At 40.9% G+C, this 23283-nt stretch overlaps 1 protein-coding gene across 2 annotated transcripts in view; it reads left to right on the top strand.

Annotated features, from left to right (window-relative positions):
* LOC139691918 (polycystin-1-like protein 3) overlaps positions 1-23283 on the top strand; it is a 154185-nt gene that overhangs the window by 9361 nt on the left and 121541 nt on the right. Inside the window, exon 1 of one of the 2 annotated variants that reach the window (XM_071589863.1) lies at positions 11343-11541. The exons of the other annotated variant lie outside the window; for it this stretch is intronic. Within the exon in view, the coding sequence (XP_071445964.1) occupies positions 11518-11541 (24 nt within the window). The 5' untranslated portion in view covers positions 11343-11517. Of the gene's footprint in view, positions 1-11342; positions 11542-23283 lie in introns of those variants that run through there. 2 annotated transcript variants of the gene reach the window in all.

Here is a 23283-nt window from a genome sequence, read left to right on the forward strand (position 1 = left end):
CATATTAAAATGGGCTAATGGCAAATCGCGGTAATGGCAATTGTTGCTGGTGTAGTTCGCATTCCTTTTAGTTCTCATCTTGTGCACGCATCGGCATTGCAACCTGTGTTTTATTACTTTTATTTCCCTTCTCTCTTTTTATTCCACACTAAATGTGATGGTGTAATCCATCCGTCGCGCCTTTAATGTGAGACACGTTTATGGTGACACGTGGCGGTAATAGCTGTCGTGCAGTTTAAATTGCCGCATAAAGGATTCGGGCATGGGTAAGCCATTTCCCGTCCAATGTTTTAATTGATATATTACTGACACATTCCTTCGCGTCACGTCACGCGTTTGAAGCCTGTTGGAACTGTTCCCGCGTGGTCAATTGGACGTTTCTTTTTTTTTCGGCCTAGAGAAAATTCGGTGGGATGATTTCATCTCGGCTCTTTCAAATAAGCTATAGAAAATAAAATGTCTGCGGGGATTTTATTTTGGAACTTGCGCTTTCGTTGACATATTTTGTTTTGGCGTCGTGCGATTGTGTACATATGGGAACGCGATAAAAATTCGTGTTAAACCACATTCTTTCACGCTATCGTTCGGGACGGTCATGGGCGCCCTATTATGAAGTCAAGTGTCCTTATGATGCGAATTTTCTCTTATCACCTTCAGAGGAAAGTTTTCGCGTGTCGAGATAATGAAAGTCCTCGGCCTAATGCGAAAGTGTTGATATATGTGGAACTTAATGAGTTTTCGTGGTGAAAATGGGAATTATAGGGTGAGTAATGAGTGGGAGATGGGGGTATGTGTTTCGAACACTCCGGTGAAGGCCATGTCGCAAAATTGGCTGTACGTTTCCGTTGAACTCGATTCAAAACGTAGACTCTCTCTCTTAAAGCTGCGTGGGAACCAAATGAGAATCATGCGAGACTTCTTTCGGAAAAAAAATTAAGGCTGACTTAATTATCCCTGATCCATATAGTTCGCAACTACCAATCAGAATCGAGCATGTCGTTGTTGTTGCTCTCAAAAGAGCTTTGCTTCCGGCCGACAATGCCTCGTAAGTGTAAACGTAAGCTAGAATGCAGAGACCACGGAAATTTTAACGTGATATACACTTCTTTCTAAACAGAAAATATGATAAATTTGACTTTGATTTGATAAAGTTCCGGTGTGACGTTTTATCTTTCAGTTCCGTGTATGGAGACGCCATAAGATAAGTTTCGTAGTAGTCGAATAGGATGTCACTTCCGAAGTAATGTTTGAAGCAATAAGTCTCTCGTCCGTGCCTCGACATTGCAGATACCAGTATGAACTAGATGTGCTATAGTTCGGAAATATCGAGAGAAGGGATGCGATTCTAATCATCAAACAGGTCAGTACGAAGGAACAATGAATGGTTTGGGAGGAATGAGAAGATGGTGAATGCGATCGAAGAGACTCTCAAAAGGCGAGGAAAATCAGTAGTAGTCTCGATAACCCGGGCAGAAGCCAAGTTGTTGGTGGGCCAAACCACCAAAAAACAAAGGTGCTATCCTCGTTCCCAGCAATCTTATGCTGTCGACGGGGCGTCTTTGAGGTGTGTAAGGTTATAATGGAAGATATTATCTGCTCATTTAGGGTTGTATGTCCTATGTGATTAGGGCGAATTTAGGTCTGGGGTGTATAGCACCCGCACTGTAAGGGCATTCCCCGAGGGATATAAGAAGTGGTTTTTAGAGGATTGGAGGTAAAAGTGAAATGATTGTGTTAGTGAGAGTATTAATCTTTTATGTCGGTAATTTTCAGGTCACGGCGTATGTCAAGGTTACGGATGAAATTTGGCGCTGAGATTATTATACGTAAAATTTTGTTTTTAAATGTGGATATATGTCGGCGTTGAGTGTTGGATGCGTGTGTCCAGATTGGTGTGAAACATTTGACTATTGGGCGGATCATGGATAAGTAGTGTCCCTTTTGCGGAAAGTGAAAGCGGGGGGAGTTATGTTTAAGTAGACTGTGAATGGATCGGAAGGCCCTTTGTGGCGACGACTGAGGATGTTTGGGAGTTTAAGGTTAGCTTTCGATCTAATATCACTCCTAGAAATTTCTCACACAATAGAGCATGTATGAAACGATGCGATGATGTGATTAAGGCGGAAGGAGTATGCAAAGGCGATGTGGGTAGAACGGTAAGGGAAGGGGAGTGAGTTTCAAATCGCGCCTTCACAATCTAGTGATTTGACTTGCATTGCTGGAGTATAGGATGTACTTTTGTGAAGTGTGCTCCATCCTCATATATCCTACGGTTATCGGGTTGATTACTATGTTTTCCGGTATTCCTGAAGCCTCTATCAGTAGATTAAGTAAGCAAGTCAAAAATCGTAAATAAACCCATTGCGACCATGATTGCACGGGGCACTAAAATTTAAATTTAAACGGTTTCTTCACGAATCCATCATATCGAATTTTTTCTAGCGCACAAATTTGTTGTTGTAAAATATTCAAATTAATGGATTATTTGCACTGTTTCACCCGGACGATGTGTTTAAAAAAGTTATGTCTGGTGATACCGGTGCAATCTTAGTGTTTCGTTTCCAAGTGGGTGTATGATTTTATTATTTTTCCGCACAACTGGACCAGTCCAAGGAAAACGAAGGCTTCTGTTGGTTGGCGAAATTTTCCTGGAGAAAAAATGCAAGACGTTGGGATCAAAGGAAAGCGTCCAGGATCTTATCATAAATATATTTTTCGTCGGCTTTGAATGCGTACCTATTTATGCACTACATCAAAAATATATATGGGTTTTTGCGAGCCTACTTTACTAATAGCTTTAAGCGTAGCTTTATTGTGTAGAAGTTTATTATGAACCCACAAGATTTCAACGGAAATTTTCGTTTTTTTTAGAGCAAATAACCTCCGTTCTATGGAGGAGTACAGAAAATGTGCCAGCAAAATTCTGTAGAATGTTGGGAAGCGTTTAAGATACCTGCAGAAATCATCATACCGTTCTCTGAAGACTTTCTCCTGATGGTTTCCCTCTTTCTCCTGGGAGTTGACGGAATACGTCCGACATACCGCTGAGATTCTGCGTAATCTTTTAACCGTAATTAACACTATTGTATGCAATAATTTACCAACTGACCGTTACGATGCATTTGTTTATAGCTAAACACATTTTGATCAGGTTTTTTCTAGCAGAAGGAGCTATTGCGTTAAAAGCACTCCATCGTCGAAAGTTAGAATTGTTTGTGAAAGTGCCAATATTATATAAGAATCAAATCTGGAGACACCTATTTTATGTGCAGTACATGAAATTTTGCATTTTGTCTCATATCTGTTCTTCTTGTGTATGTATGTATGTGCATTGCAAGAGTGACAGACTTGACCGTTGTCACCACCAGGATAATGACCTAATTGCAACGAGATTTATACAGTGAATAATTGATAAATAATAAATTGGAAATAATACGTCCTAATTGAATTCAAGAAGTTAAGGTATGACACCTATGAACTTGCGACGCCGTAGCTTACAGTCGGAGGTAGCAAGGCTGCAAAGGGAAACCAGTGCCATATTGTGGAATTAGTATACATTTCTAGGATTCTTTTTGTTCACCTGTGTCCTTCACAGTGGACATGAAAACCACAAGCATGTCCTTCGAAGGGGCAGGCCTTGAAAAGATAGCCTTCGATCAAGAATTTATATAATTCATTCAGGATAGTCACCGCCAGTTCGCTTGCGATTCCCAGCTTGTGGAAGCAGGCGCGATCTTTGTCCCATCGAAACTCCGGGATTAAGGCCGTAATGACGCAGCGCTATCATTAAATGGCATCTGGAGTGGGTCACGTGGCCGCGCAATAATACCCATTATGACGCATGCGCGCGCGCGTCGAGCTACGGGACACTTCCATGTTTCCATCAAAGATCCTTTCTCCCTCCCTCTTTCAGTGATTTCACCTCACCTATGTGTGGTCACCGTATTCAATCCTCACGTGACGGCGTTTCACGGTCACGAGAACGTGCTCCGTTATGTTACGCACTTGAATCCGCGCCATCGCTCTCCCTTCGTCGCCGCCGTGAGCCTGTAAGTCGCGAAAGACTGCAGAAAAAGAGAGAAGCGTTGGCCGTGATTTCGAAAACTTTGAGCCGTGAAATAGATGGTTCCGCGCTCTGGCCAATTTCCTTCCGTTGTGTTGACTATATCCATTCAGTATCCCAAGCTTCATCTCCCTGACAGCTTACCTTCTTAATTGATATTACTTGGTTAAATAGTTTTAACGGTCAATGTGGTACGAGCAAGTCCGCCATTCGCAAACGAACCGCCGGACGCGTCTTGGAAACGAATTTTTGCGTCAAGCAGAACTGTGCGAGTATCTATGTATCTGTGACGACATATTTATGAATGTGTTTTCATATTGACAGCGGAATAGCTCTTCTTATATTATGCCATACTGATACTGAACTTCAACATCAGTTAAAGTGGACAGTATTTCCGATATTCGATGAGTGATATGGATTACAGTGACGACGTCTGATATTTCTTTATACTATATACCCTATAACTACCGAAAGGGACACACGCCCTTGCGACGGTCGCCAGGGCATTGTGTTTTTTTATTGTAAATACTTATAGACAGTTCGGTTTATCGTCGTGATCTCGATATTTATTTAATATCTAGACGGTCGATGTTGGAAAATGGGAATAATATCCGTAGAGGAACTACTATATATAGTATGTGCCCATCGCAGCTGCGGGTGGCGAATGGAGAGGCGGGATGGGCAGCGTTAGGAAAGGGAGTGAGACAAGAATGTACATAATCGTAAGTTCTTTTGAATATATATGCGGAGGATATAGCAGGAAAGTAACCGAAGGGTTACAATTATTATCTGGCACATTATGGAACCAGTATGGTAGGTACATGATGAAAATTAATCATAAGAGAGTGAAGTGAAGAGATTCTCAATAAACAGGTCAGCTAAGATAACCGTCAAAGTTGGGGGGGGGGCATAAATTAGAGCACGTAGAACAGTTCAGATATATAGAAAATGTCTATAGAGGGATGAGGGTGGAGTCATTAACAGAAATATCTCGTTAGGGATGGATGAGTTTACGTGGAGGCGGGAGATGACGACGGACACAATAAATAGGCATGTAAAATAACTGTAAACTTGTTTGGCTCGGAAACTTGGTCGTTACGGTTAGCGTTTGTTTAATAGACGCCTTTTCGGAATCTACGAAACGGAAATAAACGTTCTGATTGTTATCTTTAATCCTCTTAGTGTGTGATCTCATTGTCGTGGCATCACGTGTGTCTCTTCCTTCCCTGAACGCAAACTGATGATCTCCCAAGTGATCATTTGCCCTGCTTTCCATTAGACTCTTCCTCCCACATCTTCCTTGACTTTTTAGTAGTTCCGCAGGAATGCTGTCTACCCCCACGACCTTATTTGATTTCATTTCCCTGAACGTCCTATTTCACTGTCGATTAAGCCTGAACCTAGGCTATCTTCATCTACGTCACATTCTCTTTGTCTAGTTTTTAATCCGACTTATCTCTAATTGTTTACACAGATTTTCCCTTCTTAATACCCGATAGTGTTCTTACCTGTTGACCTTCTTGTGTAGTGCACCAATTTCCTCTATAGTTTCCTTATCCTCGCACTGCTTCTTCCACTACGCTTTTACTCTTTTTTACCCGTCTCAATTTATTACGAGGGTCATCCGGAAAGTAGTACCCGTTCGTGAAATAAAAAGACAAAAGTAAATATTAACAAACATAAAAAATTTTATTTGAAAGAGGATACTTTAAACTACTTCTCAACATAATCTCCAAGCAAATTAAGGCATTTGTCATAACGTGTGACAAGTTTCTGTATTCCTGCTGCATAGTCCTTCGCCGCCAGCTCATTGAGATACGCGAGGGACCCATCTTGCACAAATTTTTGCATAATGCAGATGGTGTTTAACAATTTCATGAACAATTGTTCGAGAAACATTGGGAAAATGCTCACAGATGTCATCAATTGTGACGCGCCGATCGTTCCTCACGAATTCGTCAACTGAGCTCACCAGTTGGTCTGTAATGACAGACGGTCTCTCCGAACGCTCATCGTCGTGTGTGTTCCCCCTCCCCATGTTGAAGTTGCGACACCACCGCCGAACAGACGACTCGTCCATTACATTGTCTCCATACACCTCCTTTAATTGGCGATGAATATCACATGGGCGAACGTTTCTTGCATTGAGGAATTTAATCACTGCCCTCACTTCACAACTGGCGGCGTTCTCAATTTTTTTAAACATTGTAAACAATCACAGAAACAACACAGGCAATGCTAGCGTCACGCAACTTGGCTCAGAGAAGGCAGACAAGCCACTGAAGCTATCTGACCTCGTCCAGCGGCTACTCGCGTCGTCAGCACTTCATGCGGCACGAACGGGTACTACTTTCCGGATGACCCTCGTATTTAGTTTTTTGTACTTCCTTCTAATTAACTCAGTATTTACATTCTTCCTTTTCCTTCTCTCATATATCTTTCCCATCGTGTCATCCTTAATCCATGATTTCCTTGTTATTTTCTTATTAACTTTCCCTATAGTTTCCTTTGCGGCTTGCGATATCCCTTTTTGTTGTATTGCCGCTTTTCCTCGATAGTACTAAGCTTCTTCCTCTCACTTATGGTTTCTCTTGCAGCCTGCTGACACTCCTCCCTTGTCAATCCAGTTAATGCTTCAACATTCCATTTCCCAACCCGTCTTCCCTACCTTATCTTTTTGAATCGGATGTTACATTTCATAACGATTACATTGTGATTATCCGCTCCCGGAAAACTACCAATTGATCGCGCTGTTTCTAAATCTGTGCCTCACCATAAATAATCTTACTGATAATTTTCTGAGTCACCTAGCATTTTCCATGTAAACTCGCATCTTTGGTGAATGTCTAAACCAGGGGTTGGTGATGATTAACTCCTTACTCCTGAAAAACTCAATTGCTTTCTCCCCACGGTCATTCCTCCCACCTAAACCGTAGTGACCAACCTCATCACTAACTCTTTTTTCGCCTACCTTCGCATTCCAATCCCCCATCACTATCAAATGTTTCCCTGCAGGAAAATTAGCGATTACGTTCTTTTAACTAATTTTATACCCTATTGATAACCTCCCCCTTATGATTGCTTGGTGGCATGTATACGTGAACAATGACCAAGTTCTTCGGTTCTGCTTTCACTTTTTCTAGTAAGTCGCTATCCTTTGCTTTGTCTATCATAACTATACTTGTCCATAAATTTTTATTCAATATCAGTAGTATAAGTAAGGTGAATTGAAGAAATTTTCCTATATTACTAATATCATTGCCATCTCTTGCTGGCTCTCTTCCCTTCCGCCGTGTATTACTCTTTAGCTATCAATCCAATAATCTCACCTCGCATATACCTAAAACATCTATATTTCCCCTTACGTCTCTCGCTTTATATTGCTTAATTTTCATGTGCTCAACATTATGTAACATTCCAAGTAAATATTCAAACTTATTCGGTCTTCTTCTGCACTTTCTGCCCTGCTACTGTCAGCATTGCTTTGTAATGGTTTCGTGAGACGACGACCATGGAAACCTTGCCTCTCCCACCGTCGGGCACGACACACGACCTAGTGCGCCGAGTCCCGTAGCTGCTAGGACTCATTTTCCCCCTACTGTCCATCATGAAAATCATGGGAACAATAATTGAGGTGGTTTCCCGCTGCAATCCTCAGTAGTGCTTTTTAACGTGACACCATCACTCATTGGCTCCCTGGGTTTAGACGCATTTGCAGCCGCCTCACTGAGGAACAGAAGCTGCCCGGACTACCTTTTTTCTGGCTTCGGGAGCAAATATCATTGTTCCCGTCAGCCCAGCTCTAGAGGTCGTCGGATCGCACAAGCCCTTATACCGCGTCATGATTTTAGTCCATGGGAGGGCCTCTCTGAATAATCTTTTCAAATTCACTGATAACTGTTGATTTTTATCTAAACATGGAATTTAGCGTCCTATAGTGTGTATAGCTCTCCCTTCCCCCCTTTCGTTACTCGAAAGAGAGGGAGAGAGGTGGTTGAACAATGATAGATAGCACGAGAAGTTCCATTTTTTATTTGAATTGCGTAAATCTCAATATCTCCATTCTTTTCAAGACTTTGGCGTCTTTGAGAAGCTTCGGGGAAGATTGCCGGCCTCTTGATCTTGGAATTCAGAAGAGCGACTTGATGTGTCGCAAGCATCTTTGATCTGAGTCACCGAAAGAATAAGTAAATAAATTGAAAAAAGAAAACACTTCGAGCTGTTGCAAATCGTTGACGTGGATCGAGGAAAGGGCGGAGAATATCGTGCGTTATTTTTTTCCGTGATACCATCCTCTACGTGATTGCGAGAGATCGTTTAACGGGAGTAGGTATCTGTATGGATCTGGTGCTATTTAAATTTGCTAATCGCCCTCTGGTGAGGCGCTACATGGGCGTGTGGCAGGGAGTGAAAGAGCGGCAGCGTCAAATAATGTAGAGGTGTGTGTAGAAAATGTTCTTTAAAGGAATCGCGATTGAAAACATGATCTTTTCTTAAAATGTTAGAGATGCGGGATTCATTAGGTCGGCAATATTTGAAGATAATTTGATTGAAGAAGAATAATATTCAAAAGCAATACCTTTGGATTGATGCATAAAGGCTAGCAGGAGGTATAAAGAAGTTTAGAAATTAATAGCAAGTTCCCATGGTACGAAATAAATACTTTAAGTCGCTAGGGACAGTCCAAAATCTACCCTTAAAGTAGGTGTGGTATTCTGATTGATTTACGTCGCTAATGACAATAAAACCGAAAGTGATGAGATAATTAAGTCATTTGGGTTTTGCTAATGATCAAGTATCAATTAATGCATCAGACAGCCAAGGAATTGCAGTCTTATTATAGAACGCTTTCCATTGGGAGAGGCAAAAAATAAATATCAACCCCAAGAAGACAGATGTAATGAGTATCTCAAGAAGTGTAAAAGATCAATTAATTATTAAAGTGGAATGGAGTAAACTAAAGAAAGTGAAACAGTTTGGGCATGATTTAGATAGTATTATAGAGGAAAATAGATTTATAATGGAGGCATTAAGAGAAGAATTACGTTAGAAAATGAGGACTTTGCAAGGAGAAGAGCATTGATGACAGGTACACTGAGTGAAGATAGGAATAAAAGATTAGTTAAGACTTTAAGATGGAGCGTAGTGAGTAATGGCTCGGATACCTGGCCTTTGCGGAAATATAAAAGGGAGTAGATTCGAAGCGATTGACATGAGGTTGGGGCAGAGGGAAAGGATAAGAAAATAATTTGGGCGGGGAGTAAGACGAACCCAGGGGGGAAGTTGCTGTGAGAAATTCAAATAAGGCAAAATAAGTGGGTAGAGTGAATATACAGAAGCAGAGTGGGATGTTGAAGGCCGTGTTGGCAAGTAGAACGTTAGATATGAAAAAAGATTTAGGAAGGAAGGAAGCGGGCTTTTTAGACAGAATCACCGTAGGAAGAAATTGAAAACTAATGAGGACAATCCCGCGATACTTTGAAATAAATAGTAGCTAAAGAAAGGCTAAACTATATGGATCAATTTTCCTCAACTAAATTAATGTTTTCTCCCAGTTTGGCTCCAAAGCATAGCCTCATTGGAATAATTTTGGAACCGTAGCCAAAATAATTTGGGTAAAAAATCCCCACTCCCTTAGTTTTTCCTTGCCTTTACCTGACACTCGAGTGAAAAAAGAAGACACTTTGCACATCCCTATATGAAGTTTTACTTGACCAACTCGCTTGCGTTACGGCGTGACAATCTTCAGGTGAAACTCGACAATAATGAAACCGACTTTCATCAAAGTGAAAGACGCAGTTAGGCTTCGTGCATTTAATTCTGAAGCGATATAGTGAGGGAAAGAGCGACTCTTAATTTACTATTCCCTTTTTCCAAGTAATTTTTTCTGGAAATGTTCTTGGTTTTTTATTTAGAGTATTCCTGTTATTGCTTGAGGCCATTTTTTCCTATGAAATTAGACCTTGTGGAAACAATTAAATGAAGAATTGCTGACCATTTCAAATGGTCAGCAATTCTTCATTTCTTCTTCTTTTGCATAGTTCCGCGGCGTTGGTCCCATCCTTCTGCTGACGACGTTTCGCGCGCGTAACAATATGCATTTTCAGGTAAGGCGATTCGAATATTGTCACCTACGACAATTAAGAAATTCCAACGTCATGACATCGATGAATGCCGAATTTCGTCCACAAAATTTTGGGAGTTACGGAGGTCATGACCTCACAATCCTGGTCGTTTCGTTGGAAGACGAACATTTTGGGACATTATAGAATAACTCCCCCACCCCAACACAGGAACCGAAGGGACATTTTTGCCGTTAATTTATGTGACGTAAGTAATTGTAAAATATTTCATCCTGCCGTTACCTTTAGCAATGGACATAATTTAAAATGCCTAAGTATAAGTTATTTTTGGGGAAACTAGTTGAAACCTTTCGCCAATAATTTCTCTGATTCCGACCCGCCGAAACACGAGGTAAGGACAGCCAGAGAAAATCGACGATATACCTTGCGTAACAGTTTTCCCCTACATTCTGAAGGTTACTCTCTGTGGTCTTGCTTAAAAATACAATTTGGCGTTGTACTTACTCACTTAGTCTCAGATGTAGATGGTAGGACTTTTAGGCATTTTTCCTGTAATCTAATTGTTTGAATTTTTCATCTTCAAGCGACGATTGGTTCCCATCCTGGAGTTCTATCGATCGTGAGATACGTACTGTTTATTCGTAAAAAATAGACAAATTATAAAAAAAGTTATAGCGAATTAACTTTAATCGCGTTTTAGTTATGGAATTAACAGGATATAAGTAAATTGCTATTATGTTGAATTTCACATTGTTTTTCGGGGTAGTGACTAAACCTTTTAAAAAACTGTTTACTGCTTCTGACTTGAGTTCCCGAGTCGTCGCTCGATTCGAATCTCGTCGTTTGGCGGCCTGTGGTCGCGGTTTCCGCGAAACGGTCTGGCCCACGCACGCGTCCAGAATGGGTGGGCCTTCTTTTATTTGACCAAAGGGTGGATTCCTTCTTCGAGGAACCCTTCTCGAGTATGTCGGCGGCGATAAGTGCGTTCGCCCTTCCCCTCTGCAGTGACTGAGTGAGTGACTCAAGGAGGCACTCTTGAAAGCGTCGCTAGAAGGAGGGGATCTCCCCGCCTCGGATTCCTTACGCCCAGCGCCGACACTAGCGCCTGCGCGGGAACGTCATCGGTTCGACTGGCCAGTGTTTCACTCGATTCCCGTCAGAAGGAGCGTTTACGAGATCTTGTCTGGATCCGTCGCCTGGGGAGAAGCAACATCATGCTTGTTCTGTCCCTCTATCTCTGGACCTAACATCCTCTCTTTGGACCTAACATCCTCACTCCTGCGTGGACCGGCACGTTTAGTTTCTGTCGCCGCAGCAAATCGGGTTGGCCCGGCAACCTCCGGCATCTCTTGAGCAACGTCTCCGTCCAGGATGCGGTGGTGGAACTCAAAAACGGTAGGGTGCACCCTTTTCCAATCAAATATCTCGGTGAGGTCGAGTTGGTGCGGTGGACAGTGAGTGCCCACGGGCTGTGCACCCCCCCCCCCCCAGGGACAGGGCTCGAATCCCGGCAGAATGTTTGACTGATATCCAAAACTCGGGGTTCCACTGTGGAAAGAGCACTCGAGTGCAGTTCATCGGCCGTCGAATGGGACATGTAATTGCGCGACCCTTAGGCTTCTTACGTAAAGGAATTGAAGAGGGGTGTATTGTATTGTTGTATATCAGTGTTGTGTGTGTATATATATATATATACACATATATATATATATATATATATATATATATATATATATATATTATATATATTTAATGTGTATTTGGCCAATGTGGCTCATCTCCTTGTTCTGGCTATGCGTGCCATGCAACGCACTGTTTCTATCCATTATGATGTTGTATGATTGCTTACCCACTCTCATTTCCTCTTGTGTGTTGTCTATTTCTCCTTTGGTGGGTGAAACAGCACCCTGACGCCATCTCTTGACCAAAGAATTGGGTCACTTGGTGACAGGGCCCACAGATCTCAGTGTAAATTACGTTTCTGCGATAGCTCGAGTGGTTAGAATATCCGCCCGTCAAATGAGATCCGGTGTTCGAGTTCCGGTCAAGGAAATATTTTTGCGTTTGTGATCTGTTTAATTCCTCCTTCCCCACCTCTCTTGTGTTCTTCCGTTCGTCTTTGTGTTCCCATCCCTTTTCCTTATATCTATTTCCATGCGAAACAATATTTGTTCGCCAAATGGTGGGATTTCGCGTTTGAATGTATATAAAACTTGGACAGCAACAAACAGCATAAACACTTACAAAAAGAACACTCGCGCGTTATTTCTTAATGATTTCGACGGAATTTAGCTCCGTCTTCTTCGGGAGAAACAGTAGTACTGACTGCTGGAATAGGGGAGGTGAGGGATGCAAGAGAAAGAAAAGGTGGCCAGGGGAGAACGGAAGGCGGAGGAGGGGTGAGAGGAATGGTTGGGGGGGAGAGGAGAGGCTAGAGGGGAGCGGAGATAGGGAAGGAGTGAGAGGGAGTAGGTGGAATTAACACATAAGCGGAAATGAAAACAATTTGCTCACCGATATTGCAACATCGGAGACCCAGGTTTCAACTTACGAAGTCGTAATCAAGACCCTGCAAGTCGAAAGAGGGGCCACGCACACCAAACTCATGCGGAAGAACAAAGTATTCTCCTTTCCGATATAAATCGCTTCCACAAAGTGACAATTCAGACCATTCTCATTGGTGAACGACATTGAGACCCGGATGCTGATAGGCCATGCACAGCCAAATGAATGAAATATATATAAAAACCATAAACAGTAATCAACCCGAAGGTCGGTTTAGTAGGTGATGGACTACGCTCACCCATTACTAAGCCCTATACGGCGTGTGAAAATTCACCCATCAGGGGGGCCAGTTCCTTTCCCTTTGCCGGTTATGGTTTCCCAGGAAGACCTGGTACCCGAAAAATCACTTAAGTTTGGGTGGAGCTGCACCTGCCCAGAGTGCCTTGCCCGGGAATCGAACCCGGGACACACTGGTCATAAGTCCAACGCTCTACCCACTGGACTACCGCGACCCGCGAAATATATACATATGCATAAATATATAGAAATATATATTTGTATATATATATATATATATATATGTATATATATATATATGTATATATATATATATATATATATTGGGTCGCGGTAGTCCAATGGGTAGAGCGTTGGACTGCTGACCAGAGGGTCCCGGGTTCGATTCCCGGGCAGGGCACTCTGGGCACCTGCAGCTCCCCCCAAGCTGTGTGATTTTTCGGGTACCAGATCTTCTTGGAAACCATAACCGGCACAGGGAAAGGAACTGGCCTCCCTACCCTGATGTGTGAATTTCACACGCCGTCGGGCTTAGTACTGGGTGAACTCTACCATCACCTACTAAAGCGACCTTCGGGTTGATAACTGTGTTTATGGTATATGTATATATATATATATATATATATATATATATATATATATATATATATATATAAGTTAGCACTGACAAACAAAATACAAAAGAGAGAAGAAACTAACATGTTTTCGAATTTTCGGTGGTCAAGCCACCTCAAGGAAGAGAGGGAAGGTGATAACTGTATACGTTGGGCAGGAGACTACCTTGAAGACTACCCTGACCAATAATTTGTTGGTGAAGTATTTTATTTGTGATGGAAAAGCCTGGGAACTTTTTGAATATACCTCATATGGTGGCTGAGCGAACTGGGTGACACTACATTTCGCCAGGAAATCCTGTACCACACGCGATGAATGGACAGGGGCATTGATTGTCATAGTGAAGGTTCCAGTCACTACTTGCCCACAGCTGCTTCCGTTTCCCCCTCACTGCATCCTTTAGCCGGCGGGGAACTTCTGCGTGATATTCCTTTTGACCTGTAGGAGCGTGCTCATGATTGATCATGCCTTTTTGGTCGAAAAAGGCAGTCAACATGACCAACAAGACTGAGCTTTAGTTTCTGGGACATAACCCATGACCTATCTCCATTTATGACTCTTTTTTAGAAAACTTGCCTCATCGTTTGCGGCTTGGAGCAAGTCCCCTGCAACTGCTGCACGAAATTATTTCTGCTATGATGACAGCAGCTATGGAACTAGTTTTGCAGCCAGACGTTTTATGTCGATATCCTTTTGTTGAAATCTCAGAGAGAGTAATTTTTGGAATCCTTTCCTTCGAAAATTTAAAATCCTCTTCCAACTCTCGCCCTGTCAATCGTAGATTTCCGTTGATTGCAGCTCTCGCGCGATTGACATTTTCCTGGGTTCGGCTGGTTCATGTACCTCCAGAACGTGGATCCCTTTCCACGGATTCACGACCATCTTTAAAGCGTTGATGCCTCGTTTTAATTTGAGAAACATTCATCGAGTCTTCCACGAAGGCCGTGTTAATAATATGAATGATTTCTGCGGATGAATTTTCATGTTTGAAGCAAAACTTGATATAGTTTCTCAGTCATGTGAATACAACGGTATGACAATACATGAGCTTACTCAATCTTGCTACTGAATTAAGAGTCGGACCGAAGTCTAACATTTCACGCATGCGCGGTAAGGTCTCCTATGATTGACCACTCATATTCGTGAAGGTCATGCTGCACGTTATCGAGATATTCGAAATAGCTGAATATTTTCTGGACCGACGTTGTAAAGAAGGGTTACGAGGCTTTTCGAGAAACGGGAAGGTGAAGTTAACAATTTAAAAAATAAGAGGGGAAAAACTAGAGGAGGTGGAACATAATTACCAATTTCGGGAATGCTCTCGAGCGAAATGTCGAAGCGATTGGCACATAAGAAGAAGAATTGCGTCAAGCAGGGAAATTTTCACAATGAGGAGGGAATTAATGGCATGGACGCTGAGTAAGGATGTAAAGAAAATGCTCGTGAAAACTTTGATAGGGAGCGTAGTTATGTACGGCGCGGAAACGTGGGCACTGAAGAAAGATGGTATGCGTAGATTGGAGGCTTTTGAAATGTGGATGTGGAGAATGATGGGGAAAAGGAAAAATGGATGAGAGAGGAAAGCAAAGGAGAAAGTTCTAGGCATGTGGAGGAAGGAGAGGGAATTGCTGGGAGAAATCCTAAGGCGGGAATGAAGATGGATGCAGAGGGTTTTGATTGGGATGTAGTCGACGGTGATAAAGAGGAGGGAGCGGTAGGCAAGCGAGGAAGGGGCAGGAGTAGGGGGGATATGTTGGATGGAATGGAGGGGTTAGGAACCAGACGGATTTGAAGGAGGACTTACTGTAATGTCGGATACGAGGTTGTGTGTATTTTTCAAGAGAGCGCAGGAAATGCATGGGTGTACAGTCTCTGTCCATCCAACCAACGCCTGCCTCAAACGGTAGACTACCAAGAGATTATAATTATGGATTTGGCGAGCCATGAATCTTTCACTGAGATGAATTATGCTTTTCTTTCACTCGTATATGCCATATGGTTAACCTTCGTGCTGATAGCTGCGGTGTTAACTACTTCTTTCTGTAGTGGTAGCAGTGGTAGTTATAGAGAAGGCGACCGACAGCTGAGGTCATTTGCGGCATCAGGGATAAATTGGAAAGGAAGAAGGGCGGAGAGAAACCCGGTGTCGGCATTGGCCCACCCATAGCGAAACGTTCAAAGGGGTCCGCAGTTTAACGTCCCATCCGACGGACGGCGTACTCACTCAAAATGCTCTCCTCACAAAGCACCTCAAGTAGGGGTCGGAATGCCCCTGAAAAATATCTCTAGGATTCGAACCCGAAGCCCTCTGGGTGGGAAGACAGTATGTTAGCCAACGCTGCATCCCGATCTCCTTTCTTTCGGTTCTCCAGTCAATTTCCCTCTCACTCTGGTCTCGTCCACCGATGTACACCAATGCGGCCCTGCGATATTTTCGTCTGCGTCACCTTGCTCTAATAATCAACCGTTATTCAGCATTTCCATTGTTAATAGTGTTACGGGCTTCTCTGTACTCCTCTGCCCTCTTCATTTTGGAGACGCTCGCGATTGATCCACACGCAATTGCGTCGTAGTGCCACTGCTGCTGAATATCTATCTCCTCGCCATAACCTTTCCATTGGGTTGGTTGCACATCTCCTTACGACCCGGCGCGTGATATCTTATGATGTACAGAGATAGTATCCCAACTGTTTATAATTGCGTGGATTCGGGGAGTTGTGAATGTTTGTTTTTCGGCCGAGTATTCGCGGAAGGAGTGAATAGCGGAAGACGAGTCTTTTTTTGAGAAATGTCTTAATCTTCAAAAATGTTGGCACCTTTACTGTTATTTTTTTTCCTGACTGCGAACTCTTGGGTGTTCGAAGGGAATCATTAATATTATTATCAAAGGCCTGACGGCCAACCTATTTTTTAATGGACCCAAAGTCTATGGTAGTTTCCGCGATACTTATTTTAAGACTGGAAACAGAATGCTTAATAATCGCATGTTTTTAAATGAGCGAATTGCGGTCGATAAAAAATTTAGAATTCCATTTTTATCACTAACCACAAAAATTCGTGGGAAACGTCTTATATCCGAATTTTGCATCCTACTGCCTATCGCAGTTGAGTGTGGTCGTTTCTCGAGACGGCCGGTTGAAACCCTGGAATCAACAGTTGCATATATTGGAATCCGTTTTTCTTTCATTTCAACTGACGAATTTTTGTCGAAATTTCCTTTTCCCTCCCTGGAGCTTTCTTGTTTGGCAGTTAAAAAATGCCTCTTAATACGACAGCCGTTTATTTTTCAAGCTTTTGGTTGAAATTGAGCTTGGCGACTATTAAATATTTATATTTGATTCAAGTGTAAACAAACAGCCATCGACGAAATAAAAAGGCGCATGCGCATGAGTCAAAAAGAAATTTGGATCGTGTAGGAAGATTCATGCGATGTTTATCAGTGGGCTCGCATCCAATATTTTGAACGAGTTGAATTCAGTAACTAAAATTAATCATCGTTGTTAGCGACCTTAAGCATTGCTAGTACTTATATATTTATATATATATATATATATATATATATATATATATATATTTATATATATAAAAAAATATATATACACAGTTTGTGTGTTTCTGTCTGTGTCCACTAATGCTAAGTGTTATACATTATTATTCATGTCCGTGAGACTTTCAAAAAGTCTTAAATATATATATATATATATATATATATATATATATATATATATATATATATATATATATATATATATATATATATACATACACACACACATATATATGTATATATATTGACACACACACACATTCAAACACGAAATCCCGTCAAACGGCGAACAAATACTCATTTATATAGAAACAGATGTAAGGAAAAGGGATAGAAACGCCCATAAAGGACGAACACAGGAGAGATGGGGAAGGCGGAATCAAGTAGATCACGAATGCAAAAATATTTCCTAGACCGGGATTTGAACTCAGGATCTTTCCACTTGCCGGGCGGAGGCTCTCAACCACTTGAGCTATCCAGGAAACGTAATATACACTGAGATCTGCGATGCTTCATGCAACCAAGTGCATATATATTATGTGAAAGCCTCACGGATGTGAATAATAATGTGTATCAAGTTGGCACTGGCGAACAGAAAAACACAAACGAGAAAAGAAACTCACACGTTTTCGATATTATCGGTGGCCAAGCCATCTTTCTCAAAGAAGAGCAGTAAGGAACTTACGGAGAAGATTCCTTCCTTCTCTTCTTTGAAAAAGGTGGGTTGACCACCGAAAATTCGAAAACGTGTGAGTTTCTTTTCTTTTTTGTGTTTCTGTGTTTTTGTTTGCTTGCGCCAACGTGATATACATTATATATATCCCTAACTATCCTAGAATCGATACGTGATTCAGCCACCGATATAGAGGTGAGAATTGGCGAATCCGCATATATATTAGCTATCTGATCGTTCAAAATTCCCACTCTTAACTTCAATCTTTAATTCCCGACCCAGCATGCCTTGCATCTTCCCCCTTCTAAACTCCATGGTTTCCGTCCAAGAACTTCTAGTCTGACCTGAAGAAGGCCTCAGAGATGGTCGAAAACTCAATAAATCCACCATTTGAGTGTTCTTCTACGTGTTTTCTATTTTATTTTGTATATATATATATATATATATATATATATATATATATATATATATATATATATATGTATATATATATATATGAACACAGATGTAGATTTTTGGAATATAGAGACAAAAAGAAAGGACACTCACAATTTGTTTGTTATTTGACGTTTCGACAGCTTGGCTGTCGTCTTCAGAATCTGTCCTTTCTTTGTGTCTCTATATTCCAAAAATCTACATCTGTGTTTTTATATATTTGTGCGTCGCCGAAGAGCGTTCCATTTCGAATATATATATATATATATATATATATATATATATATACTTGAGCTATCGAGGAAACGTAATTTACCCTGAGATCCGTGGGTCTAATATGTCGCCAAGCGCCCCGATTCTTTAGCCAAGAGATGGCGTCAGGGGGCTGTTTCACCCACCAAAGGAGAAATAGACAATACACAAGAGGAAAGGACAGTGGGTTAGAATTCATACAACATACGACATATTAGACCCACGGATCTCAGGGTAAATTATGTTTCCTCGATAGCTCAAGTGGTTAAGAGAATCCGCCCGGCAAGTGGAAACATCCGAGGTTCGAGTCCCGGTCAAGGAAATATTTTTACTCTTGTGATCCGTTCGATTCCGCCTTCCCCACCTCTATTGTGTTCGTTCTTTATGTGTGTTCCTATCCCTTTTCCTTATATCTGTTTCTGTATATATGAGTTTATATATATATATATATATATATATATATATATATATATATATATATATATATATATATTTATTTATATATATATATGTATATATATTTTTTTCTATATATATATATATTTCTATATATATATATATATATATATATATATATATTTATATATATATATATATGTATATATATTTTTTTCTATATATATATATATATTTCTATATATATATATATATATATATATATATTTCTATATATATATATATATATATATATATATATATATATATATATATATATATATATATATATATATATATATATATTGGTAGCCTGTACCTTGTCTTTTAAGTCGTTTAAGTCCCGCCTGTTTTCTTTGTGAATCAAGCAGGAGGCTCCCAACGTAATAGTTCTCCCATTATATACTACCTTGATCAAAAATTTCCCGGAATTTATTCAGAAAATTAAAAATACAAGTTTATTCATCTAAATCTATATTGTTCCCTTCAAAGTAATCCCCATCGACTGCAACACACTTATGCCAGCGCTTGATCCAATCCTCGAAACATTTTTTATATTCGGTTTTCGGTATGTCCATCAGTGCTTCCTGCGATTTTTCCATTACTTCCTCTCGGCTGCTAAAACGCGTTCCCCGTAATGGTTTTTTAACTCGATTGAACAGAAAGAAGTCACAGGGAGCCAAATCAGGTGAATTCGGTGGCTGTTGGATGGTATTTGTTGCATTTTTCGTCAAAAAATTACGAATAATGATAGCACTGTGCGACGGTGCGTTATCATGGTGCAAAATCCACGGGTTTTCTGCCCACATTTCTGGTCTCTTTCGGCGAATTGCTTCACGCAAACGTCTCATAACGCCCAAATAATACTCTTTGTTTACTGTCTGGCCTTCTGGCAAAAATTCATGATGCACTACACCGTTGTAATCCATGAAAACCGTCAGCATTGCCTTCTTTTTTGACTGAAAACGACGTGGTTTTTTTGGTCTCGGCTCATTTGGTGAACGCCATTCACTTGCCTGATGTCTGGATTGCGTGTCGTACTCATAAACCCACGTCTCGTCTCCAGTAATGATCCTTTTGATGAATGTGGGATCGGATTCAGCCTCGCAAATCATGTCTTTTGCGACGTCAACACGGTCTCTTTTTTGCATGAAATTGAGGTCTTTTGGCACCAACTTTGCTGCTACACGACGGAAACCCAAATCATTAACCACAATGTCTTGGGCGGATCCATAGGCAATGTTCAAGTCCTCCGCTATTTCTCTGATGGTTAATTTGCGGTTATTGACCAACATTTCTTTTACTTTATCAATTTTTTCACCGACTTTCGATGTCGATGGTCTGCCACTGCGTTCATCATCTTCGATTGACTCACGACCACTTCTGAACCGCTCGTGCCACTGGTAAACGACCGTTTTTTTTAGAGAATCGTTGCCGAAACACTTTTCCAACATTTCCAACGTCCGTGCGCCACTAAATCCGTTTTTTACGCAAAATTTAATACAAGTTCGTTGTTGCAAATTTAAATCCATTTCTGAAATTGTAAAAAATCGCCAACACACACAGAGATAGATGTACTCTTGGCTACGTAACTTTTGCAAATGTCAAGTTATGACACTAAGATTTAAAGGGAATATCAACAACAGATGTACCAATTTAACAAAAAAAATAGAACTCAAATCGGAACGATGGGAGCGCCACACGGTGGTTATTCCGGGAACTTTTTGATCAAGGTAGTATACCCGTCACGCCTACCCTCTGATCGCAGAAATTCTTTTAAAAAAATCTTGTAGCGTTTACCTGTATGTACCCTTTTCCTGAAATGACTATGGCAGCGATGGAGGCTCTAACCCGGTGAAAGGCCGGAAAGGATTTGACTCACCTCTTATGTTAATAATTCATTAGATATTCCCAGCACCAATGTGATGCAATTTAGCTTAATCAAGGCTGGCCTACTGATTCTTCCGGTATTCTTGCCCGATGAAAGATTTCCTATCAGTGTTCCACCATATCAGCTAGTATTTGATCTGTTATTAAATGCCAAACTCCAACCCATCTATTCCATAATTTATGTCTTGTTTATCTTTTCTTGTGTTCCATAACTTCAGGGATGAACATTTCCTATCATTTAATTCATACCCACTATCTTTACGCCACTCCGATACTAACATAGGCCTAAATCATTAGAGAGAGTCGCACGCAATATGCTGGTGTCCTTATTTTTGTGTTAATCGCACAGTCGTGTGTAAATAATCTACAAGATTTGTATTAAAGAATCGGAAACCCTTTTTTCCTCCACGTGACTGTACATCGCAGCTCGTTCTCACCGTGCAGGCTCAGTGTTGGAGGTTTTGACCTTCAACACGCACCAAGCGCCTATCACCTGCGAGCGTTTGTTCAGGGTAGATCGTGTTATTAGTGGACTGCGCAAAGTACAGCGAACAATGGAATACCGGTACGTCATCAAATTTTGTGTTGAACTGGGGAAACCGGGTACGGAGACGTTAGGCATGATTCGCCAAGCGTTCAAGGATGAAAGCAAGTCAAACTACAGGTTTTAAGTGGCACAAGCTCTTCAAAAATGGCCCCGCGCTGGGCGGCCGTCGACGTCAACGTCGGTTAAATGTGCGCATGATCACAGATTGTATTGGCATTGATAAGACGCCAGTGCACACCATTATCATTGAACATTTGGCGATGCGAAAGGGTTGCGCTAAACTCGTTCCTAAGGTCTATGGACGGACGACCAACAGCAGTCTACTTGCGGAGAACTTCTGCAATGTCATCGCGGTGATTTCCCAACCCCATTAAAGTCCCGACTTGTCATCCACGGACTATATCCTATTCACAAAAGTCAAATCCTCCCTCAAAGGACACCACCATGGGAAACTAAGGGCCTTCAAAGAAGCTTGCTCGTGTACCCTTAAGAACCTTCCGGAATCCGGCTACCAGTGAACCTTCGAGTCATAGAAAAGCCGCTGGCAAAAGTGTGTGGACGCTCATGGGATGCACTTTGAAGTATTTTGAGATATTTTGATAATATCTTAAATAAATTTATGTCTTTGAAACCTATTATACAAAATATGTATGGTTGATGCTGTCGTGGTAACTGAAGTCGTCAATGTTCGTATATTAAGAAGAGTAGTTGATAACACTTCCCTGCAGCTCTCCTTCTATTACGTCTGTATCTAATAAACTCAATTCTTCGAGGAATACTTTTTGTTAGATAAGAAGTCACTAATCCAATTCACTTTCACGTTAGTATTATTATGTGATAAATGGGTTCACTTCTTAATTCAGTATTCATCGGAATAAAAAAATGTTCTTTTTCCCGTAGTAATAGTTTTCATTACTACCTTAGCCTCATATGCTTTTAATAGATCGATCTTGGTCTAGTTGTCACTGCAAATACATTCCTACCGCATGTCCAGTAAAACATGGAAACACAAACAAATTTTCCTTCAAATTTCTTACAAAAAATCTGCACTGATAATAAAATTGAATAGATATTTCTAATTCAGTGACTGCTGCCATGTTCGAATTGATTGAATTTCTACAGTTCGTTTTCATTCAAATAATCAGAACGAACAAAAATTTATTCAAAATATTATTCTATTGAGTGGCATTAACAAATCAGCAATCACTTTCGGACACCCGCAATGCAATCGACAACTATTGAATTCGCAATTTCAATCGATGGTTCTGCTCTTGTTTTTTTTTTCAATTGTTCTCCTGTTCGTTTACATTGGGATACTCCAAAAATTAACAAATTGTATTTCGGTTGTTGCCGCCGGTGTACTATACTGAAGGGTTGTGGTTAGCGCTATCATTGAATACCTTAAATCGAGTGTTGGTACAAAATTTTCGCTCTCAACGAATTTTCACTCTGTTTTACTTTCAGCAAAAATTGAAGCAATTGTAATGGATGGAACATGTAAAGACCTCATAATTGTACTAATTTTTTGCTTGTTCCTCCATTTTTTAAAGTGGTTAAGGCAGTAACGGTTCTCATCAAATATACGAGGGTCATCCGGAAAGTAGTACCCGTTCGTGAAATAAAGACACAAAAGTAAATATTAACAAACATAAAACATTTTATTTGAAAGAGGATACTTTAAACTACTTCTCAACATAATCTCCAAGCAAATTAAGGCATTTGTCATAACGTGTGACAAGTTTCTGTATTCCTGCTGCATAGTCCTTCGCCGCCAGCTCATTGAGATACGCGAGGGACCCATCTTGCACAAATTTTTGCATAATGCAGATGGTGTTTAACAATTTCATGAACAATTGTTCGAGAAACATTGGGAAAATGCTCACAGATGTCATCAATTGTGACGCGCCGATCGTTCCTCACGAATTCGTCAACTGAGCTCAC

The sequence above is a fragment of the Hetaerina americana genome, unplaced genomic scaffold, assembly GCF_022747635.1.
Source record: "Hetaerina americana unplaced genomic scaffold, ioHetAmer1.1.p SCAF_4, whole genome shotgun sequence".
Taxonomy (NCBI): Eukaryota; Metazoa; Arthropoda; class Insecta; order Odonata; family Calopterygidae; genus Hetaerina; species Hetaerina americana.